The sequence below is a fragment of the Lethenteron reissneri genome, chromosome 67 (assembly GCF_015708825.2).
Source record: "Lethenteron reissneri isolate LAM-NWPU_2019-01 chromosome 67, ASM1570882v1, whole genome shotgun sequence".
NCBI lineage: Eukaryota > Metazoa > Chordata > Hyperoartia > Petromyzontiformes > Petromyzontidae > Lethenteron > Lethenteron reissneri.
Genome location: NC_083845.1, coordinates 8338677 through 8363014, shown reverse-complemented (window position 1 = coordinate 8363014; position 24338 = coordinate 8338677). Strand labels below are relative to the sequence as shown.

The window sequence follows — 24338 nt, the reverse complement described above, 5'->3', positions numbered from 1 at the left end:
CTACACTATACACTACACTATACACTACTATACACTACACTATACACTACACTATACACTACTACACTACATACTACACTACACTATATATTACACTATACACTGCACACTGCACTATACACTACACTATACACTACACACTGCACACTACACACTACATTACACACTACACACTACACTACACTACATAGTACACTACATACTACACTACACACACTACATTACACACACACTGTACACGACACTACACAATCGACACACTACACTATACATACTACACTATGCAAGACAAAAAATCCCCCGTATAGCCTTAACAGGCTGTAGGGGCAAGTGCTGTTAGCGAGCACCTATGAAGGCCGGCACGGCACACGAGGGGGTGGGTGCCCAGCACCACGCCCGGCCGCCTTTGTCTCCCCAGTGGCGATGTTTACACACCGCACCAGGTACTCATTTGAGGCTGAGTCGACCTAGGGGAGGCCCAGGACCGGTTCAGATAATCGTCACCGGTGTTGGCCGTGAGCGCGAATCGAACGCGGGTCATAGTCGGCTTTCGTGGCGCAGCGCGCTAACCGCTGCCCCACCGCTCCCCACGTATCACAAAGACAAAGGTGTCCCGTATAGCCCTCACAGACTGTTGGTGGACAATCATTGCCGCCACAGCTACGCACGCGACGCGGTAGTCGTGTTGAGGGAGAGAGGAGGAGGAGGAGAGAGGAGAAAGTGAGAGGAGTGGGAGAGGTGGGGAGAGGTGGGGGTGGGGGGCGAGAGAGATTGGGAAGGAGAGGGGGGGGAAAGAGATTGGAGAGAGAGGAGAGACAGATAATGAGATAGGAGAGAGAGAAGTGAATGAGAGAGTTTTGAGTTTTAAACAACTTTTATTGCCGCCAGCAGCTAAAGCACTGGAGGCGATTTCGATAGAAAAGTCACGTGGAGTGCAGCGTCACGTGTGCACGTCACGTGTGCAGCGTCACGTGTGCACGTCACAGACACTGCCCACGTGACGCGTGGCGCTGCACGTGGCACGCGCAACACGAACACCGCGTCGTGACACTGCGCCACGCGCGGCGAATAACCTCGTTAGAGACGACGGATAACCTCGTTAGAGACGACGGATAACCTCGTTACAGACGAAGAATAACCTCGTTACTAAGTAAAGTTCAGTACTCCGTCAGCGTTGGTGTAGAGGGCTTGACGGGCCCCCACCACGCGAATTTGCGCGCTCCGCGTGCTGCAGCAGGGGAGGTGGGGGGATGGGGGGGGATGGGGGGGGATTCGGTTGAGCCACAAGGCCGAGGGCAGCGTCCAGAGCGGAAAGGAGAGGGGGGAGAGGGAGGGGGGAGAGAAAGTGAGAGTGGGAGAGTTCGGGAGAGAGATGAAGAAAGCGGAAGGGAGAGGGGGGAGAGGGGCACAGAGAAAGGGAGTGAGAGCATGAGGGGGAGCGAGGGGCGAGTGAGAGGGGGGTGCTGGGAGAGAAAGTGACAGAGGGAGGGAGTTAGGGAGAGAGGGGGGGGGGCGAGAGAGAGAGTGAGAAGAGTGAATGAGAGATAAAGGGAGAGCGAGAGAGAGGGGGGGGGGGGAGCGTCGGACTCGAGGCGGCGTCTCCCCGCGCGGAGCGCCGCGGTGAGAAGGTGGTGAGCTGCAGGGCTCATCCACTCACTCACCCATCCACTCACCCGCTCACTCACTCACTCACTCACCCACTCACCCACTCACTCACTCACTCACCCACTCACCAACCTACTCACTCACCCACCTATTCACCCATCCACTGACCCGCTCACCCACCAACTCACCCATTCAACCACTCACTCACTCACTCACCCACCTATTCACCCACTCGCTCACCCACTCACACACTCACCCACTCACTCACCCACTCACTCACTCACCCACCCACCCACCCACTCACCCACCCACCCACCCACCCACTCACCCACTCACCCACCCACTCACCCGCCCGCTCACCCACTCACCCACCCACCCACCCACTCACCCATCCCACTCACCCACTCACCCACCCACTCACTCACCCACTCACCCACCCACTCACCCACCCACCCACCCACTCACCCACTCACCCACCCACTCACCCACCCACTCACCCACCCACTCACCCACCCACCCACTCACCCACTCACCCACTCACCCACCCACTCACCCGCCCGCTCACCCACTCACCCCCTCCCCCTTCCCACTCACCCACTCACCAACCCACTCACTCACCAACTCACCCACCCACTCACTCACTCACCCACCCACCCACCCACCCACCCACCCACCCACTCACCCACTCACCCACCCACTCACCCACCCACTCACCCACCCACCCCCCACCCACCCACTCACCCACTCACCCACCCACTCACCCACCCGCTCACCCACTCACCCACCCACCCACTCACTCACCCTTCCCACTCACCCACTCACCCACCCACTCACTCACCCACTCACCCACCCACTCACTCACTCACCCACCCACCCACTCACCCACTCACCCATCCACTCACCCACCCACTCACCCACCCACTCACCCGCCCGCTCACCCACTCACCCACCCACCCACTCACTCACCCACTCACTCACTCACTCACCCACCCACTCACCCACTCACCCACTCACTCACCCACTCACCCACTCACCCACCCACTCACTCACCCACTCACCCATTCACTCACCCACCCACCCACCCACTCACTCACCCACTCACCTACTCACCCACTCACTCACTCACCCACCCGCTCACTCACCCACTTACTCACCCATCCACTCACCCACTCACTCACCGATCCACTCACCCACTAACTCACCCACCCACTCACCCACCCACTCACTCACCCACCCATCCACTCACTCACTCACTCACCCACTCACCCACCCACCCACTCACTCACTCACTCACTCACCCACCCACTCACTCACCCACCCACTCACCCACTCACCCACCCACCCACCCACTCACCCACTCACCCACTCACCCACCCACTCACTCACTTACCCACTCACCCACTCACTCACTCACCCCCGAGTGTGACGCTCGCTGCGTCTCGCAGCTGCGCCGCGCTAACGGAGCGAGCGGCGCTGCTGCTGCTGCGGCGAGCCCCGGGGACCGCCTGTTGGTGGTGGTGGGGGGTAGTGGGGGTGGTGGTGGTGGTTGTGGGGGGTGGTGGTGTGGAGGGTGTGGGGGGTGGTGGTGGTGGTTGTGGGGGGTGGTGGTGGTGGTGGTGGTGGTGGTGGTGGTGTGGGGGGTGGTGGTGGGGGGTGGTGGGGGGTGGTGGTGTGGGGGGTGGTGGTGTGGAGGGTGTGGGGGGTGGTGGGGGTAGTGGGGGTGGTGGGGGGGGGTGGTGGTGGTGGTGGTGGTGGGTGTGGTGGGGGTGGTGGTGTGGGGGGTGGTGGTGTGGAGGGTGTGGGGGTTGGTGGTGGTGGTGGGGGTGGTGGTGTGGGGGGTGGTGGTGGGGGTGGTGGTGGTGGGGGTGGGGTGGGGTGTGGGTGGGGGTGGTGGTGTGGGTGGGGGGTGGTGGTGGGGGTGGTGGATGGTGGTGGGGGTGGTGGTGGGGGGTGGTGGGGGCCACCGGCCGGGCTCTGAGCGAGGCCTCTGGGGCCCCCCGAGGCCCTCGCGGTCACGGCCAGCGAGGGGCGGGGCTGGGGGGGGGCGGGGGGGGGGGGCCTTGGCCCCATCAGGGAGGTGAACACGGGAGGGGGGGGGGCGGGGGGGGGGTCACAATGGCAGTGTCGGCACCACAGAGCCGGCGACGCTGTCCACTAGTTTCCATATACTGGTATATATATAGTATCTATACTACTAGTACATATAGTATCTATACTACTATCTATACTATATATTACTATAAAAATCGCGAGCGACGTCGCCGTGTCGTGGATCCCTCCGCCACCCGACTCTGCCGATCGCCGCGTCGGGCGGGCTGCACGACACCAACGATGATGATAATGAAATAATAATAAATATAATAATCGATCCAATAACACAATTAAAATGATACAAATCATAAGAAATGAGAACGATACTAAAATAAGAATTAAACGGCGAAATGATAAAAAATAAAATAATTTAAATTTTTATTTACGAATCCGTACCGTCGGTGGTTGTGTGTGTGGTGTGTGTGTGTGTGGTGTGTGTGGTGTGTGTGTGTGGTGTGTGTGTGTGGTGTGTGTGTAGTGTGTGTGTAGTGTGTGTGTGGTGTGTGTGGTGTGTGTGGTGTGTGTGGTTGTGTGCGGTGTGTGTGGTGTGTGTGGTGTGTGTGTGTGGTGTGTGTGGGTGTGTGTGTGGTGTGTGTGGTGTGTGTGTGGTGTGTGTGGTTGTGTGCGGTGTGTGTGGTGTGTGTGTGTGTTGTGTGTGTGGTGTGTGTGTGTGGTGTGTGTGGTGTGTGTGTGTGTGTGGTGTGTGTGTGGTGTGTGTGTGTGGTGTGTGTGGTGTGTGCGGTGTGTGTGGTGTGTGTGGTGTGTGTGGTGTGTGTAGTGTGTGTGTAGTATGTGTGTGGTGTGTGTGTGTGGTGTGTGTGGTGTGTGTGGTTGTGTGCGGTGTGTGTGGTGTGTGTGGTGTGTGTGTGTGGTGTGTGTGTGGTGTGTGTGTTGTGTGTGTGGTTGTGTGTGGTGTGTGTGGGAGGCTGGTCTGGTGAGCAATGCCAGATGATGATGATGATCGCTCCGTGTTGTGCATCATCGTTGAGACAGGAGGAGGGGGGCCCGGGGGGGGGGGGCCGGGGGGGGGGGAGATGTCTCCGTGGTTTGTGTGTATTTATGATCGTGTGGAGAGACAAAGACGTGAAGGAGGTGGAAGCATTCGCCGAGGAATCTTTCACGGTGACTCGCTCCGTGTGAGACTTAGAACTGTGACGAGCCTCATCATCCCTCACCGAGTCTCGTGGCTCAGTTTTCAAGAGGGTCCTGCTCACATTTATCGCAGTTCGAGGTCACGGTGGCTAGGAGATGTTGACTACCTCGCCTGGTGTACAGGAGGTCGTGGGTTCGATCCCAACCCTGACGCCTGCTGCTGTATATTTGGAGTTTGCGTCTCTCTCATCATCATCACGGTGGCTAGGAGATGTTAACTACCTCGCCTGGTGTACAGGAGGTCGTGGGTTCGATCCCAACCCTGACGCCTACTGCTGTATATTTGGAGTTTGCGTGTCTCTGATCATCATCACGGTGGCTAGGAGATGTTAACTACCTCGCCTGGTGTACAGGAGGTCGTGGGTTCGATCCCAACCCTGACGCCTGCTGCTGTATATTTGGAGTTTGCGTGTCTCTCATCATCATCACGGTGGCTAGGAGATGTTAACTACCTCGCCTGGTGTACAGGAGGTCGTGGGTTCGATCCCAACCCTGACGCCTGCTGTTGTATATTTGGAGTTTGCGTGTCTCTCATCGTCATCACGGTGGCTAGGAGATGTTAACTACCTCGCCTGGTGTACAGGAGGTCGTGGGTTCGATCCCAACCCTGACGCCTGCTGCTGTATATTTGGAGTTTGCGTGTCTCTCATCATCATCACGGTGGCTAGGAGATGTTAACTACCTCGCCTGGTGTACAGGAGGTCGTGGGTTCGATCCCAACCCTGACGCCTGCTGCTGTATATTTGGAGTTTGCGTGTCTCTCATTATCATCACGGTGGCTCGGAGATGTTAACTACCTCGCCTGGTGCACAGGAGGTCGTGGGTTCGATCCCAACCCTGACGCCTGCTGCTGTATATTTGGAGTTTGCGTGTCTCTCATCATCATCACGGTGGCTAGGAGATGTTAACTACCTCGCCTGGTGTACAGGAGGTCGTGGGTTCGATCCCAACCCTGACGCCTGCTGCTGTGTATTTGGAGTTTGCGTGTCTCTCATCATCATCACGGTGGCGAGGAGATGTTAACTACCTCGCCTGGTGCACAGGAGGTCGTGGGTTCGATCCCAACCCTGACGCCTGCTGCTGTATATTTAGAGTTTGCGTGTCTCTCATCATCATCACGGTGGCTAGGAGATGTTAACTACCTCGCCTGGTGTACAGGAGGTCGTGGGTTCGATCCCAACCCTGACGCCTGCTGCTGTGTATTTGGAGTTTGCGTGTCTCTCATCATCATCACGGTGGCTAGGAGATGTTAACTACCTCGCCTGGTGTACAGGAGGTCGTGGGTTCGATCCCAACCCTGACGCCTGCTGCTGTGTATTTGGAGTTTGCGTGTCTCTCATCATCATCACGGTGGCGAGGAGATGTTAACTACCTCGCCTGGTGTACAGGAGTTCGTGGGTTCGATCCCAACCCTGACGCCTGCTGCTGTGTATTTGGAGTTTGCGTCTCTCTCATCATCATCACGGTGGCTAGGAGATGTTAACTACCTCGCCTGGTGTACAGGAGGTCGTGGGTTCGATCCCAACCCTGACGCCTGCTGCTGTATATTTGGAGTTTGCGTGTCTCTCATCATCATCACGGTGGCTCGGAGATGTTAACTACCTCGCCTGGTGCACAGGAGGTCGTGGGTTCGATCCCAACCCTGACGCCTGCTGCTGTATATTTGGAGTTTGCGTGTCTCTCATCATCATCACGGTGGCTAGGAGATGTTAACTACCTCGCCTGGTGTACAGGAGGTCGTGGGTTCGATCCCAACCCTGACGCCTGCTGCTGTGTATTTGGAGTTTGCGTGTCTCTCATCATCATCACGGTGGCGAGGAGATGTTAACTACCTCGCCTGGTGCACAGGAGGTCGTGGGTTCGATCCCAACCCTGACGCCTGCTGCTGTATATTTGGAGTTTGCGTGTCTCTCATCATCATCACGGTGGCTAGGAGATGTTAACTACCTCGCCTGGTGTACAGGAGGTCGTGGGTTCGATCCCAACCCTGACGCCTGCTGCTGTGTATTTGGAGTTTGCGTGTCTCTCATCATCATCACGGTGGCTAGGAGATGTTAACTACCTCGCCTGGTGTACAGGAGGTCGTGGGTTCGATCCCAACCCTGACGCCTGCTGCTGTGTATTTGGAGTTTGCGTGTCTCTCATCATCATCACGGTGGCGAGGAGATGTTAACTACCTCGCCTGGTGTACAGGAGTTCGTGGGTTCGATCCCAACCCTGACGCCTGCTGCTGTATATTTGGAGTTTGCGTCTCTCTCATCATCATCACGGTGGCTAGGAGATGTTAACTACCTCGCCTGGTGTACAGGAGGTCGTGGGTTCGATCTCAACCCTGACGCCTGCTGCTGTATATTTGGAGTTTGCGTCTCTCTCATCATCATCAGAGTGGCTAGGAGATGTTAACTACCTCGCCTGGTGTACAGGAGGTCGTGGGTTCGATCCCAACCCTGACGCCTGCTGCTGTATATTTGGAGTTTGCGTGTCTCTCATCATCATCACGGTGGCTAGGAGATGTTAACTACCTCGCCTGGTGTACAGGAGGTCGTGGGTTCGATCCCAACCCTGACGCCTGCTGCTGTGTATTTGGAGTTTGCGTGTCTCTCATCATCATCACGGTGGCTAGGAGATGTTAACTACCTCGCCTGGTGTACAGGAGGTCGTGGGTTCGATCCCAACCCTGACGCCTGCTGCTGTGTATTTGGAGTTTGCGTGTCTCTCATCATCATCACGGTGGCGAGGAGATGTTAACTACCTCGCCTGGTGTACAGGAGTTCGTGGGTTCGATCCCAACCCTGACGCCTGCTGCTGTATATTTGGAGTTTGCGTCTCTCTCATCATCATCACGGTGGCTAGGAGATGTTAACTACCTCGCCTGGTGTACAGGAGGTCGTGGGTTCGATCCCAACCCTGACGCCTGCTGCTGTATATTTGGAGTTTGCGTCTCTCTCATCATCATCAGAGTGGCTAGGAGATGTTAACTACCTCGCCTGGTGTACAGGAGGTCGTGGGTTCGATCCCAACCCTGACGCCTGCTGCTGTATATTTGGAGTTTGCGTGTCTCTCATCATCATCACGGTGGCTAGATGTTAACTACCTCGCCTGGTGTACAGGAGGTCGTGGGTTCGATCCCAACCCTGACGCCTGCTGCTGTGTATTTGGAGTTTGCGTGTCTCTCATCATCATCACGGTGGCTAGGAGATGTTAACTACCTCGCCTGGTGTACAGGAGGTCGTGGGTTCGATCCCAACCCTGACGCCTGCTGCTGTGTATTTGGAGTTTGCGTGTCTCTCATCATCATCACGGTGGCGAGGAGATGTTAACTACCTCGCCTGGTGTACAGGAGGTCGTGGGTTCGATCCCAACCCTGACGCCTGCTGCTGTATATTTGGAGTTTGCGTCTCTCTCATCATCATCACGGTGGCTAGGAGATGTTAACTACCTCGCCTGGTGTACAGGAGGTCGTGGGTTCGATCCCAACCCTGACGCCTGCTGCTGTATATTTGGAGTTTGCGTCTCTCTCATCATCATCACAGTGGCTAGGAGATGTTAACTACCTCGCCTGGTGTACATGAGGTCGTGGGTTCGAGCCCAACCCTGACGCCTGCTGCTGTATATTTGGAGTATGCGTGTCTCTCTCATCATCATCACGGTGGCTAGGAGATGTTAACTACCTCGCCTGGTATACAGGAGGTCGTGGGTTCGATCCCAACCCTGACGCCTGCTGCTGTATATTTGGAGTCTGTGTGTCTCTCTCTCTCATCATCATCACGGTGGCTAGGAGATGTTAACTACCTCGCCTGGTGTACAGGAGGTCGTGGGTTCGAGCCCGACCCTGAAGCCTGCTGCTGTATATTTGGAGTTTGTATCGTAACACCGTCCTCCACCCGACGGGATGATTACTGGTGGTGTGTGGTGGTAGCGTGGTTTGTGTGTGTCGGGAGCGGTGGCGCAGCGGTTAGCGCACCGTATGTGTGTAGGGAGCGGTGGCGCAGTGGTTAGCGCACCGTTTGTGTGTGTGGGTGTAGGGAGCGGTGGTGCAGTGGTTAGCGCGCTGCGCTACGAACCCGGCCACCCGAGTTCAATTCCAATTCACGGTCAACACCGGTGGCGATTATCTGAACTGGTCCTGGGCCTCCCGTAGGTCGACTCGGCCTCAAATGAGTACCTGGTGAAACATCAGCATTGGGGAGACAAAGGTGGTCGGGCGTGGTTCTGGCCACCCATCTCTTCGTATGCCGTTCCGGCCTTCATGGGTGCTACTCGCTAACAGCACTTACCTCAATGCCCTGCTAAGTCTATACAGGGGATCTCTGCCTTTGTGTGTGAGCACGTGGTTTAGGAGTGTGTGTGTGTGTGAGTGAACACGTGGTTTAGGAGTGTGTGTGTGTGTGAGAGAGAGTGAACACGTGGTTTAGGAGTGAGTGTGTGTGAGTGAACACGTGGTTTAGGACTGTGTGAGTGAGTGAACACGTGGTTTAGGAGTGTGTGTGTGTGTGTGAGTGAACACGTGGTTTAGGAGTGTGTGTGTGTGAGAGAGTGAACACGTGGTTTAGGAGTGTGTGTGTGTGTGAGTGAACACGTGGTTTAGGAGTGTGTGTGTGTGAGAGAGTGAACACGTGGTTTAGGAGTGTGTGTGAGAGAGTGAACACGTGGTTTAGGAGTGTGTGTGTGTGTGTGTGAGTGAACACGTGGTTTAGGAGTGTGTGTGTGTGTGTGTGAGTGAACACGTGGTTTAGGAGTGTGTGTGTGTGAGAGAGTGAACACGTGGTTTAGGAGTGTGTGTGTGTGAGAGAGTGAACACGTGGTTTAGGAGTGTGTGTGTGTGTGTGTGAGTGAACACGTGGTTTAGGAGTGTGTGTGTGTGAGAGAGTGAACACGTGGTTTAGGAGTGTGTGTGAGAGAGTGAACACGTGGTTTAGGAGTGTGTGTGTGTGAGTGAACACGTGGTTTAGGAGTGTGTGTGTGTGAGTGAACACGTGGTTTAGGAGTGTGTGTGTGTGAACACGTGGTTTAGGAGTGTGTGTGTGTGTGTGTGAGTGAACACGTGGTTTAGGAGTGTGTGTGTGTGAGAGAGTGAACACGTGGTTTAGGAGTGTGTGTGTGTGTGTGTGAGTGAACACGTGGTTTAGGAGTGTGTGTGTGTGAGTGAACACGTGGTTTAGGAGTGTGTGTGTGTGTGAGTGAACACGTGGTTTAGGAGTGTGTGTGTGAGAGAGTGAACACGTGGTTTAGGACTGTGTGAGTGAGTGAACACGTGGTTTAGGAGTGTGTGTGTGTGTGTGAGTGAACACGTGGTTTAGGAGTGTGTATGTGAGAGAGTGAACACGTGGTTTAGGACTGTGTGAGTGAGTGAACACGTGGTTTAGGAGTGTGTGTGTGTGTGAGAGTGAACACGTGGTTTAGGAGTGTGTGTGTGAGAGAGAGTGAACACGTGGTTTAGGAGTGTGTGTGTGAGTGAGTGAACACGTGGTTTAGGAGTGTGTGTGTGTGTGAGAGTGAACACGTGGTTTAGGAGTGTGTGTGTGTGAGAGTGAACACGTGGTTTAGGAGTGTGTGTGTGAGAGAGAGTGAACACGTGGTTTAGGAGTGTGTGTGTGTGAGAGAGTGAACACGTGGTTTAGGAGTGTGTGTGTGTGTGAGAGAGTGAACACGTGGTTTAGGAGTGTGTGTGTGTGTGTGAGAGAGTGAACACGTGGTTTAGGAGTGTGTGTGTGTGTGAGTGAACACGTGGTTTAGGAGTGTGTGTGTGTGTGAGCGCGTGTGCTGCTGACAGATTCCCCCTCCCACCGAGTGCATGCGTCTCTCTTCCCTCTCTCTCTGTGCCCATGGACAGCTGCTCCGCGCCTCACACTCGCACCCAGCCTCGCGCTCTGCCCCCACTCGCTTTCTGTCCGTTGTACGCTCACACACTCGCTCGTTTACTCTCTCACCCACTTACTCGATCACTTGATCACTCACCCACTCGCTCCATCACTCACTCCATCACTCGATCACTCTCTCACTCATTCGCGCGCTCACTCACTCCCTCACCCACCCGCTCACTCACTTGTTCACTCACCTACTCGCTCGCTCACCCACTCGCTCCATCACTCGATCACTCCCTCATGATGATGATGATGGCAGTAGCGATGATGATGATGACAGCAGCGATGATGATGATGGCAGCAGTGATGATGATGATGGCAGCAGTGATGAAGATGGCAGCAGTGATGATGATGATGATGGCAGCAGTGATGATGATGATGGCAGCAGTGATGATGATGATGGCAGCAGTGATGATGATGATGGCAGCAGTGATGATGATGATGGCAGCAGTGATGATGGTGGCAGCAGCGATGATGATGATGGCAGCAGTGATGATGATGATGGCAGCAGCGATGATGATGATGGCAGCAGTGATGATGATGATGGCAGCAGCGATGATGATGATGGCAGCAGTGATGATGATGATGGCAGCAGTGATGATGATGGCAGCAGTGATGATGATGGCATCAGTGATGATGATGATGATGGCAGCGATGATGATGATGTCAGCAGCGATGATGATGATGATGGCAGCGATGATGATGATGTCAGCAGCGATGATGATGATGTCAGCAGCAGCGATGAGGATGGCAGCAGTGATGATGATGATGGCACCAGTGATGATGATGATGATGGTAGCAGCGATGATGATGATGATGGCAGCGATGATGATGATGTCAGCAGCGATGATGATGATGTCAGCAGCAGCGATGATGATGATGGCAGCAGCGATGATGATGATGGTAGCAGCGATGATGATGATGATGGCAGCGATGATGATGATGTCAGCAGCGATGATGATGATGATGTCAGCAGCAGCGATGAAGATGGCAGCAGCGATGATGATGATGTCAGCAGCGATGATGATGATGATGATGGCAGCAGCGATGAAGATGGCAGCAGCGATGATGATGATGTCAGCAGCGATGATGATGATGTCAGCAGCAGCGATGAAGATGGCAGCAGCGATGATGATGATGTCAGCAGCGATGATGATGATGTCAGCAGCAGCGATGAAGATGGCAGCAGCGATGATGATGATGATGGCAGCAGCGATGATGATGATGTCAGCAGCAGCGATGATGATGGCAGCAGCGATGAAGATGGCAGCAGCGATGACGATGATCAGCAGCTCGATGTCCCAGCGTGGATGTCCTCTTGCTGCTGCTGCTGGTCACGACGAGCCGTCTTCAGCAGAGTGAGGAGAGAGAGGAGAGAGATGAGAGAGACTTCATCTTCTTGGTTCTTTCGGTAAAGTCACGTAGAAGGGAAGTAATAAAATAATAAAAATAAAACATAATAAAACAATTCTCACGACGTTTCGGCCACAACGCAAGCAGCCGTCTTCAGGTGAAAACCAGGTCCGTCGAGGCGACAGAGTCTGAATGAAACAGCACACGAGCTTGGAGCATATATATAAGCTGGGCGCATTGACAAAGGAATTTGCATATCAAAAGGAATTTAGCATATTTATGGGAAATGCAGGAATGTGATTAGTACTGCATATGCATGTGCATTATGCAGGATTAACAGCATCAAAGGGAGCTGCAGTTACTGCTGCTGCTGCAGTTGCTGCTGCTGCAGTTTCTGCTGCTGCTGCAGTTGCTGCTGCTGCAGTTGCTGCTGCTGCTGTTACTGCTGCTGCTGCACTTGCTGCTGCTGCTGCAGTTGCTGCCTTATCCATTTTAATATAACACTATGTATTATTCTACCCACCCTAATGTGTATCACACTGCTATATGTTTACTATACAATTACGACACCATACATTACTCTGCACACTGCACCATGCCAGTGAGTGGAACGCGGTCTGAAAGTCACCGTAAACGTGAACACAATCAGTTAAGATCCGAAATGGTTTATTACGTCCTTCCAATGATTGCTAAGCCAGAATCCATCTTCTCGGTTGAAATTGTCTCTGTGTTTGTATATGTGGATCGCCTCATGAACGAATCTCTCATGATAGCCAGATGGCTTGCAGAGAACCTCTGTCTTGGAGAAGTCAATATCATGTGAGCCCACTGAGTTGTAACAGTGATCTGAGAGAGACTTCGTGTCGTGTCGCTCTTCCTCCTCCTCCTCTGTTAAAGGAGCCCGGACCACCGCAGCTTGGATGGCTACAGTCGCACTACTGGGGATAAGGGGGGGGGGGGGGAGAGACAAAGGCGGTCGGGCGTGGTGCTGGTCAACCAACCACCTCACCCACCCAGCGTGTCCCGTGCGCGTTCCGTCCTTCGTCGGCGCTGCTGCTGCTCGCGAACAGCTCTTGCCCCAGCAGCCTGCTAGAGGCTATACGGTGTGGGGGGGATCTTTGTCTTTGCTTTAGAGGCGTTGCGAAGCCTCTGTCGGGATCCCACAGAGTTAGAGAGTGGGGGGGGGGGGGGTGGTGTGTGGTGGCGGTGTGTGGTGGTGGGAGTGGTGGTGTGTGGTGGTGGGGGTGGTGGTGTGTGGTGGTGGTGGTGGTGGGAGTGGTGGTGTGTGGTAGTGGTGGTGGTGGTGGGGGTGGTGTGTGGTGGTGGGGTGGGATAGTGATGTGTGGGGGTCGTGGTGGTGGAATGTGGTGGTGGTGTGTGGTGGTGGTGGGGGTGTTGGTGTGTGGTAGTGATGTGTGGTGCTCTGTGGTGTATGGTGGTGTTGGGTGTGTGTGGTGGTGTTGGTGGTGGTGTGTGGGGGTGTGTGGTGGTGGTGGTGTGTGGGGGTAGTGTGGTGGTGGTGGGGGTAGTGTGGGGGTGTGTGGTGGTGGTGGTGTGTGGGGGTGTGTGGTGGTGGTGGTGGTGTGTGGGGGTGTGTGGTGGTGGTGGTGTGATTGTTCGCTGTTGTGTGTGGTGGTGTTGGTGGTGGTGTGTGGGTGTGTGTGGTGGTGTTGGTGGTGGTGTGTGGGGGTGTGTGGTGGTGGTGGTGTGATTGTTCGCTGTTGTGTGTGGTGGTGTTGGTGGTGGTGTGTGGGTGTGTGTGGTGGTGTTGGTGGTGGTGTGTGGGGGTGTGTGGTGGTGGTGGTGTGATTGTTCGCTGTTGTGTGTGGTGGGGCTAGGGCTGTGTGGTTGTAAAGTTGATTGTGGGGGGGGGGGGGGTGCGTCAGCTGTGCACACGCGACGCTGCTGCTGAGCTGCCTCCTCGCAGCTGTGAGCCCCCCCCCCACCTCGCCCCCCCACCTCGCCCCCCACCTCGCCCCCCCACCCCCATCCCCTGGGGGCTCCGCTGTAGCCTTGAGTCGATGAGCCGCTGCATTCCAACGAGAGCCAAGACGAACAGCCACGTGCAGCGAGACACACACACAGACACACACACACACACAGACACACACACAGACACACACACAGACACACATACAGACACACACAGACACACACAGTCACACACAGACACACACAGACACACACACACAGAGACACACACACAGACACACACACACAGACACACACACACAGACACACAACAACAACAACAACCGCCATTCGCCACTAAGTGGCGGTGACGTCACCACGATGCTTGTGCCAGGCCAAGTGCACCTTGAGGCCACGTGAAGTGTCGAAAGCCCGCTGGCAGGAGGTCACGGGGCAGACCCAGCAGGTGCCACGGGTCGACTGACCGAGATGACCGAGATGACTGGCTGATGCACCACCTGTGCCCCCTACTGTGCCAACTTGCTGTGCTTTAGCCACCCGGCGCTCCGCTCGTTGTTGTGAGCGTCGCTCCTCCGCCCTCCGTTGTTGTTGGAGGGCGACTGCCTCCAACTGCCCAGTAGCGTCCTTCACGAGCCTCCTCCACTGAGGCCGATCTTGACACCGCTGGTACCAGTCATCGGCAAGTCCACTCAGCTCCACGTCCTCCTGTACCACGTCACTCCATCTCTTCTCCAGCCCGTGCCGCGCCCGTCTAGCCCCCTCGATCCGGCCGAACAAAAGCTGTTTAGGCATGCGGTGGCTGGGCATGCGGGCTACATGACCCAGCCAACGCAGCCTTGCCTGCCGGAGGAGCTCACTGATGGGACTTTGCCCAGATCTTTCAAGGATTTGTGAGCTCCTCACACAATCCAGCCTGGTTAAACCCAGGATGGATCGTAGGCAGGCCAGCCTAAATGTTTCCAACCGGCGAAGATGCTCCACCAGGGGGGTCCACGTCTCGCAAGCGTAGAGAAGGGAGGGAATGACCGTGGCCGAGAAGACCTGAAGCTTCGTGCGGAGCGACAGACCAGGTAGCTTCCACACAGCGTTACGCAACCGATGAAAAGATATTGCCGCTCGACTGATTCGGAGTGAGACCTCTGCTGATAGACTGGAGCCGGTCATAAGCACACTGCCCAGGTATGGGAAACTCTCCACTCTCTCCACAACTGCCCCATCACCAATTGGGAGTTGTGGGGGTGGAGTGTCCGATGGTACAAAATACCCAGGCAGGTGCTTAGTTTTGGTGGGGCTGATGGTAAGGCCCCACCTCTTGGTGGCACGCTCCAGTCTCAGCAGCAGCGTCTCCAACTCCTCTTCTGAATGAGCAGCTATTACCAAATCATCGGCATACATAACGTGGTTGACCAATAGGGAGCCATCCCTTGATCGCACCCGGGCGTCGATCAGCCTCCCATTATATCTGTACCAAATGGAAATTCCTCCGGTACAGCTATTGAAGGCTTCACGAACTACGCGGTCAAAATAGATGTTAAATAATGTGGGAGCCAGAGGACATCCCTGTCGCACCCCAAGGTGTACAGGGAAAGGCTCCGACTCCCGGCCACGTAGTTTTACCCGGGCCCGCTCACCATCATGAAGGTCCTTAATGATCGTGAGCAGAGGGTCAGGGACTCCGAAAGCACGAAGAACAACCCAGAGCCCAGTCCTACTGATGGTATCATAGGCCTTGACCAGGTCAATAAAGCAGAGATGTAGGTCTTTTTGGAATTCCCTACACCTCTGCTGTAGCAGACGGACAGAAAATATGGCATCTGTGCAGGACCGCCCTTTCCTGAAACCGCATTGGGGCTCCGCAAGCCTCTCCTCAGCGTGCCTAGCAAGGCGATGTTGAATAATCCTTGCCAGGACCTTACCCGGCACACTGAGGAGTGAGATGCCCCTGTAGTTGTTACAGTCGGTACGGTCCCCCTTCTTAAAGAGGGGAACCACCAGGGCATCCTTCCAGTCCTGCGGAACCCGTCCAGTGGTCCAGACTGTTGTTATGATGTCATATAGGGCAGTCTGTGCACAAACGCCACCCTCCCTCAGCATTTCGCTTGGGAGATCATCTCTGCCCGATGCCTTCCCTGGTCTCAGACTCCGGATCGCCCTCAGTACTTCCTCAACAGCTGGCACCTCAGCCAGCCACTCACAGGGGGTGACCTCTTCCAATATTTGAGGCACCGCAGCCTCAGCAGGGTTATCACCACTTTGTGCCATGATGTTTTCCTGGCTGAGAGAATTTCCCTCCCCCAGGACTTCACAGAAATGCTCAGCAAATCTGCAAACCTGTTCCTGGGGGTCGGAGATTGGATCACCGTTTTTTCCTCTAATGATGGTAATAGGTGTGGCGCTGCAGGTTACTTTTTTGATGGAGTTAAATAGTGATTTGTGATCACGGGCCACTGAGGCAGACTCCATCTCCTCAGCAACCCGCGACCACCACCCATCCTTACAGCGCCTTACGGCTCTCCGAACTTCCGAGCGAAGGCTGCGGTAAACCTCCTCATTCTCTGACGTGGGATGCTGTAGGCGATGAGAGTGGGCCTGACGCTTTTTCTCAATTAACCTGAACACCTCCTTTGTCAGCCAGGGTTTCTGGGGAGGTCTGGACCGCGTACCCAAAGCAGCCATTGCAGCTGCATGAGTCACAGTCTTAAACCTCGCCCATTTCCCCTCGACATCAGGTGGAGTGGGGGACGATGCCAACCCCAGCTGCAAGCGATGATGAAATTCTCGCTTGCAACTTTCATCAGCTAACTGAGACCAGGCCACTTTTGGTTGGAATGGGATCCTGGGTGTACACCCACCACCAGAGTGGAAGAAAGGCAGGCGCATCTTACAGATGACTAGTCGATGGTCAGAGGACAGATCAGCTCCACGGTAGGTCCTGGTGTCAAGGACATGGGTTCGCATCCGCTGGTCCGTCACTATGTAGTCCAGCAGATGTTCTTGCTTGGACCCGGCATGTATCCATGATGTTGTGTGGATGCGCCGATGCCGGAAGAGCGTGTTGGTAATTACAAGCCCATGGGCTGCACAAAAATCTAGCAGCCTCCTACCGTTATTATTGAGCTGATCTGGCCCATGCCTTCCAATCACTCCAGACCAGGTACCAGCATCATGACCAACTCGGGCATTGAAGTCACCCAACAAGATGACTCTGTCCCGAGTGGCCACTTTAGCCAGCACCTGTGACAGGAGGTCATAGAAAGCGTCTGACTCATCGGCTTTGCCTGCATCCCTCCACGGATGTTCGTCTTCGGTGGGGGCATAAGTAACCACGACCACCACTCCTCGCCTCTGGTTGATGGGAAGGCGAGCCCAAAGTATCCTGGGGCTTACAGCTTCCCACACCTCACCGCCACGCTCCCATGCCCCCTTCATTCTTTTGTTCAGAAGAAGAGCCACACCCTGTTGTTTGGCAGTCTCCTGCCCCGAGTAGAGGACTGTCCACCCCTCATGGTGGCAGGAGCCAGAACCGGTCCACCGGACCTCCTGAATGCCACAGAGATCCAGGCGGTACCGGTCCAGCTCCCGACAGAGGAGTGGCAGCCTCTCCTCCGCAGTGAGCGTTCGAACATTCCACGTGGCCATCCGCAATGGTTTTTTGTTGTTTCTGGAGGAGCCCCGAGGGTGAAAATTCAATCTCCTGGCTCCGCCAAATGGGGTTTGGCCAGGAGACGTCATAAAAGCCTGACCCCCCGGGGCCTCCGGCACAAGCTTATTTGTTACAGGTTTATGTTTAATTCGTGGTTTAGTGGTGGTTAATTGAAGGTGGAGGGGTTACCAGCCCCTCACACCCGTCCAGAGCCCCCGTTTAGCCACTGTGGTGGTCACAGACGCCATGAGGGGAGAGGCCAATGGGCATTGGCCCTCCCCCCACAGCACTGCCCACGACAGTGTTGCCCACACACACAGACACACACACACACAGACACACACACACAGAGACACACACACAGACACACACACAGACACACACACACAGACACACACACAGACACACACAGACACACACACACACAGACACATACACACACAGACACACACACAGACACACACAGACACACACAGTCACACACAGACACACACAGACACAGACACACACAGAGACACACAGACACAGACACACACACACAGACACACACACAGAGACGCACACACAGACACACACACAGACACACACACATACACACACACACATACACACACACACAGACACACACAGCACACAGAGACACATAAAAAAGACAAAGATCCTCCGTATAGCCTTAACAGACTGGAGGGGCAAGTGCTGTTAGCGAGCACCTATAAAGGTCGGCACGGCACACGAGCGGGTGGGCGGCCAGCACCCGCGCCCGACCGCCTTTGTCTCCCTAGCACCAGGTACTCATTTGAGGCAGCAGCAGCAGCACAACAACACACTACCAGTGCAGCAGCTGCAGCACAACACACCACCAGTGCAGCAGCAGCAGCACAACAACACACCACCAGTGCAGCAGCTGCAGCACAACAACATACCACCAGTGCAGCAGCAGCAGCAGCACAACAACACACCACCAGTGCAGCAGCTGCAGCACAACAACACACCACCAGTGCAGCAGTAGCAGCACAACAACACACCACCCGTGCAGCAGCAGCACAACAACACACCACCGGTGCAGCAGCAGCAGCACAACAACACACCACCCGTGCAGCAGCAGCACAACAACATCGCCGATGTCGCTGCTGTTGCTGCCCCACTCGAGTAGAACTGCAGAGCTCCATCAGAAGTTGTTGTTGAAGTTGTTGTTTTACCCATAATGGTGTGTTAGTCTGTGGGCAGTGTTGAGTCTGTGGGTTGTGTTGAGTCTGTGGGTAGTGTTGAGTCTGTGGGCAGCGTTGAGTCTATGGGCAGTGTTGAGTCTATGGGCAGTGTTGAGTCTGTGGGCAGTGTTGAGTCTATGGGCAGTGTTGAGTCTATGGGCAGTGTTGAGTCTGTGGGTTGTGTTGAGTCTGTGGGCAGCGTTGAGTCTATGGGCAGTGTTGAGTCTGTGGGCAGTGTTGAGTCTATGGGTAGTGTTAGTCTATGGGCAGTGTTTAATCTATGGGTAGTGTTGAGTCTATGGGTAGTGTTAGTCTATGGGCAGTGTTTAATATATGGGCAGTGTTGAGTCTATGGGTAGTGTTAGTCTATGGGCAGTGTTTAATCTATGGGCAGTGTTGAGTCTATGGGCAGTGTTGAGTCTATGGGCAGTGTTGAGTCTATGGGCAGTGTTGAGTCTATGGGTAGTGTTGAGTCTATGGGTAGTGTTGAGTTTATGGGTAGTGTTGAGTCTATGGGCAGTGTTGAGTCTATGGGCAGTGTTGAGTCTATGGGCAGTGTGAGTCTATGGGCAGTGTTGAGTCTATGAGCAGTGTTGAGTCTATGGGCAGTGTGAGTCTATGGGCAGTGTTGAGTCTATGGGCAGTGTGAGTCTATGGGCAGTGTTGAGTCTATGGGCAGTGTTGAGTCTATGGGCAGTGTTGAGTCTATGGGCAGTGTTGAGTCTATGGGTAGTGTTGAGTCTATGGGTAGTGTTGAGTCTATGGTCAGTGTTGAATCTATGGGCATTGTTGAGTCTATGGGCAGTGTTGAGTCTATGGTCAGTGTTGAGTCTATGGGTAGTGTTGAGTCTATGGGTAGTGTTGAGTCTTTGGGCAGTGTTGAGTCTGTGGGTAGTGTTGAGTCTGTGGGCAGTGTTGAGTCTATGGGCAGTGTTTAGTCTATGGGCAGTGTTGAGTCTATGGGCAGTGTTGAGTCTTTGGGCAGTGTTGAGTCTATGAGCAGTGTTGAGTCTATGGGCAGTGTTGAGTCTATGGGTAGTGTTGAGTCTATGGGCAGTGTTGAGTCTATGGGTAGTGTTGAGTCTTTGGGCAGTGTTGAGTCTATGGGTAGTGTTGAGTCTATGGGTAGTGTTGAGTCTATGGGCAGTGTTGAGTCTATGGGTAGTGTTGAGTCTATGGGCAGTGTTGAGTCTATGGGTAGTGTTGAGTCTATGGGCAGTGTTGAGTCTATGGGTAGTGTTGAGTCTATGGGCAGTGTTGAGTCTATGGGCAGTGTTGAGTCTATGGGTAGTGTTGAGTCTATGGGCAGTGTTGAGTCTATGGGCAGTGTTGCGTCTATGGGCAGTGTGATTCTATGGGCAGTGTTGAGTCGATGGGTAGTGTTGAGTCTATGGGTAGTGTTGAGTCTACGGGCAGTGTGAGTCTATGGGCAGTGTTGAGTCTATGGGCAGTGTTGAGTCTATGGGCAGTGTGAGTCTATGGGCAGTGTTGAGTCTATGGGCAGTGTTGAGTCTATGGTCAGTGTTTAGTCTATGGGTAGTGTTGAGTCTATGGTCAGTGTTGAGTCTATGGGCAGTGTTTAGTCTATGGGCAGTGTTGAGTCTATGGTCAGTGTTGAGTCTATTGGTAGTGTTGAGTCTATGGGCAGTGTTGAGTCTATGGGCAGTGTTGAGTCTATGGGCAGTGTTGAGTCTATGGGTAGTGTTGAGTCTATGGTCAGTGTAGAGTCTATGGGCAGTGTTGAGTCTATGGGCAGTGTTGAGTCTTTGGTCAGTGTTGAGTCTATTGGTAGTGTTGAGTCTATGGGTAGTGTTGAGTCTATGGGCAGTGTTGAGTGTATGGGCAGTGTTGAGTCTATGGGCAGTGTTGAGTCTATGGGCAGTGTTGAGTCTATGGGTAGTGTTGAGTCTATGGGTAGTGTTGAGTCTATGGGTAGTGTTGAGTCTATGGTCAGTGTTGAGTCTATGGGTAGTGTTGAGTCTATGGTCAGTGTAGAGTTTATGGGCAGTGTTGAGTCTATGGGCAGTGTTGAGTCTGTGGGCAGTGTTGAGTCTATGGGCAGTGTTGAGTCTATGGGCAGTGTTGAGTCTATGGGCAGTGTTGAGTCTATGGGCAGTGTTGAGTCTACGTCACAGATAAGAAACGGACCTGGGTTCGACTCCCGATTCGGGGCGTCGCTCTGCGAGTGGAGCTTCGTGCTGCAGAGTGGGTTGCGGAGGAGCGGTGGCGCAGCGCTTAGCGCCGACGAGACAACACCGGTGACCATTATCTGAACCGGCTCACGCGGTGTGTGGCAAGCGTCGCCACGAGGGGAGACAAAGGCGGTCCAGACAACCTGCCACGGCGCCGGCCTTCACAGGCGCTGCCGCTCGCTAACAGCACTTGCCCCAACAGTCAGCTAAGGCTATACGGAGTGACCCTTTGTCTTTGTGTGCAGGTCGAGACGCCGGGAGCCGCCACATGTGTGCCCTGCTGCACGTGGCCGCGGTGCCGCTGCTACTGCTGCTGGTCCTCCCGTCCACGCTGGTCGCCCAGGTGGACATCGGTGAGGCTGACCTAAGGAGAGTGCGAAGGAAGTTCTGAATTTACACAGCTAGCGACTGGACATCTGTGGAAAAAATGAGCTTTATAGGTCATCGGATTCCTCCAGTATGAACAAATATTCTGATTTAGACAAACTACCCATAGACTCAACACTGCCCATAGACTCGCTGGGGGGGGGGGGGGTCCCTGCGTCTCGCCATTTACCCAGCACCACCACCACCATCACCACCACCATTACCACCATCAACCATCACCTCCACCACCACCACCTCCACCACCTCCACCGTTACCTCCACCACTGCTACCACCATCATCACCTCCACCACCACCACCACCACCACAACTACCACCATCACCACCACCATCACCACCATCAACCATCACCTCCACCACCACCGTTACCTCCACCACCGCTACTACCTCCACCACCATCACCACCACCGCCAACAGCACCACCACAACTACCACCATCACAACTATCACCATCACCACCACCATCACCACCATCAATCATCACCTCCACCACCACCGTTACCTCCACCACCGCTACCACCATCATCACCTCCACCACCACCACCGCCATCACCACCACAACTACCACCACCATCACCACCATCAACCATCACCTCCACCACCACCACCGTTACCTCCACCACCACCACGACCACCATCACCGCTACCACCACCACAGAGCCAGGCAGTGGTGGTGGTGAGGCTGCGTGAGTCCGCTCGCTTTGCTGAGCGCCGCCTTCTCCTGGCAGAGTTCGGGCACGGCTCCTTCTCGACACCCACGGGTCGAAGGGGAGTGTGGAACAGATGGGGATTAGTTTAACACGTAGCAGGCTTTCGCGACCAATATTATTCATAATCAACGTTTTTGGGTTTAAATCGCGTTATTTATAAATGTGTCGTAACCCTCCACCACCCGACACGGCCAATCAGTAAAAAAGTGTCACGTTGACAAAAGACAAATAGTTCACTGCTTTAGCCCACCGGTGTGTTGAAGCGTGAAACCACAACATTTACAATTTGAGTACGACGTTTCGCTGGTAATTGCATCCAGCATCATCGGGCATTTCGCCAGAATGGTGAGGCTCTGCTGTGTCTCCCGTTCTTATATAGAGCAGCAGCAGGGTGACGTCATCATTAACTCATTAACTCAGATGGGGATTAGTCCACACACTCCTCCGCGCGCCACCTCGTGCCAGCGGTACGGCTCCTCCTGCTACTCGCTCGCAGCACTTGCCCCCACAGTGTGTCGAGGCTATACGGGGGACCTTTGTCTTTGTGTGGGCTGCGTGTGTGTGTGCAGGCCTGTGCCGCTATGCCCTGGGGATGCAGGATGGCACCATCCGCGACGAGGACATCTCCGCCTCGAGCGAGTGGTACGAGTCGACCGGGGCGCGCTTCGCCAGGTGAGCAGCTCAACACTCGCTCACCACTCGCTCAACACTCGCTCACCGCTCGCTCACTCACCACTCGCTCAACGCTCGCTCACCGCTCGCTCCCCACTCACTCACTCACACTCACTCACCACTCACTCACCACTCAGTCACTCACAGGGCAACTCACTCGCTCAACACTCGCTCACCACTCGCTCACAGCTCGCTCACCGCTCGCTCACACTCGCTCACACTCACTCACCACTCACTCACTCACACTCACTCAACACTCGCTCACCACTCGCTCACAGCTCGCTCACCGCTCGCTCACCGCTCGCTCACTCACCACTCACACACTCACTCACACACTCGCTCACACTCGCTCACCACTCACTCACCACTCACTCACACTCACTCACTCACACTCACTCACTCACCGCTCGCTCACCGCTCGCACAACCCTCGCTCACCGCTCGCTCAACACTCAGTCACTCACAGTGAAGCTCACTCACTCACAGGCAGCAGTAGTAGTGGTGGTGGTGGTGAGGCAGTGGTGGTGGTGATGGTGAGGTAGTAGTGGTGGTGGTGGTGAGGCAGTAGTAATAGCGGTGGTTGTTATAGTGGTGGTTGTTGTTGTAGTTGTGGTTGTTGTTCTTATTGTAAATGTTGTAGTTGTTGTCGTAGTTGTTGTCGTGGTTGTAGTTGTTGTAGTGGTTGTAGTTGTTGTAGTGGTTGTAGTTTCAGCGTAGTCGCCCCGTGTGCCCCCCCCCCCCCCGCGTCAGGCTGAACCTGGAGGAAGGCGACGGTGCGTGGTGCGCCGACGGCCCCGTGACGCCGCAGCACTCGCAGTTCCTGCAGGTGGACCTGCGGCGTCTCCACGTGGTCACGCTCGTCGGCACGCAGGGTCGCCACGGCAACGGCCTCGGCAACGAGTTCGCCAGGGCCTACCGCCTCGAGTACAGCCGCGACGCGCACCGATGGCTGCCGTGGAGGGACCGCCGCGGCAACCAGGCGAGGGGTCCCCTTAGCAACGGAGGAGCCCCGTGGCAACGGGGCGAGGGGTCCCCTTAGCAACGGAGGAGCCCCGTGGCGACGGGGCGAGGGGTCCCCTTAGCAACGGAGGAGCCCCGTGGCGACGAGGCGAGGGTCCCCTTAGCAACGGAGGAGCCCCGTGGCGACGAGGCGAGGGTCCCCTTAGCAACGGAGGAGCCCCGTGGCGACGAGGCGAGGGGTCCCCTTAGCAACGGAGGAGCCCCGTGGTGACGGGGCGAGGGTCCCCTTAGCGACGGAGGAGCCCCGTGGTGACGGGGCGAGGGTCCCCTTAGCGACGGAGGAGCCCCGTGGTGACGGGGCGAGGGTCCCCTTAGCGACGGAGGAGCCCCATGGCGACGAGGCGAGGGGTCCCCTTAGCAACGGAGGAGCCCCGTGGCAACCAGGCGAGGGTCCCCTTAGCGACGGAGGAGCTCCGTGGCGACGAGGCGAGGGGTCCCCTTAGCAACGGAGGAGCCCAAAGCAAATAGCCGCTGCCCATAGACTCAACACTGCCCATAGACTCAACACTGCC

General features: G+C 55.2%; 1 protein-coding gene across 1 annotated transcript in view; it reads left to right on the top strand.

Annotated features, from left to right (window-relative positions):
- Positions 1 to 24338, top strand: part of LOC133360068 (discoidin domain-containing receptor 2-like) — a 56225-nt gene that overhangs the window by 17842 nt on the left and 14045 nt on the right. The window contains exons 2-4 of the mRNA XM_061578658.1: positions 21286 to 21393; positions 22705 to 22807; positions 23557 to 23785. Of these exons, the coding sequence (XP_061434642.1) occupies positions 21309 to 21393; positions 22705 to 22807; positions 23557 to 23785 (417 nt within the window). The 5' untranslated portion in view covers positions 21286 to 21308. The remainder of the gene's footprint in view (positions 1 to 21285; positions 21394 to 22704; positions 22808 to 23556; positions 23786 to 24338) is intronic.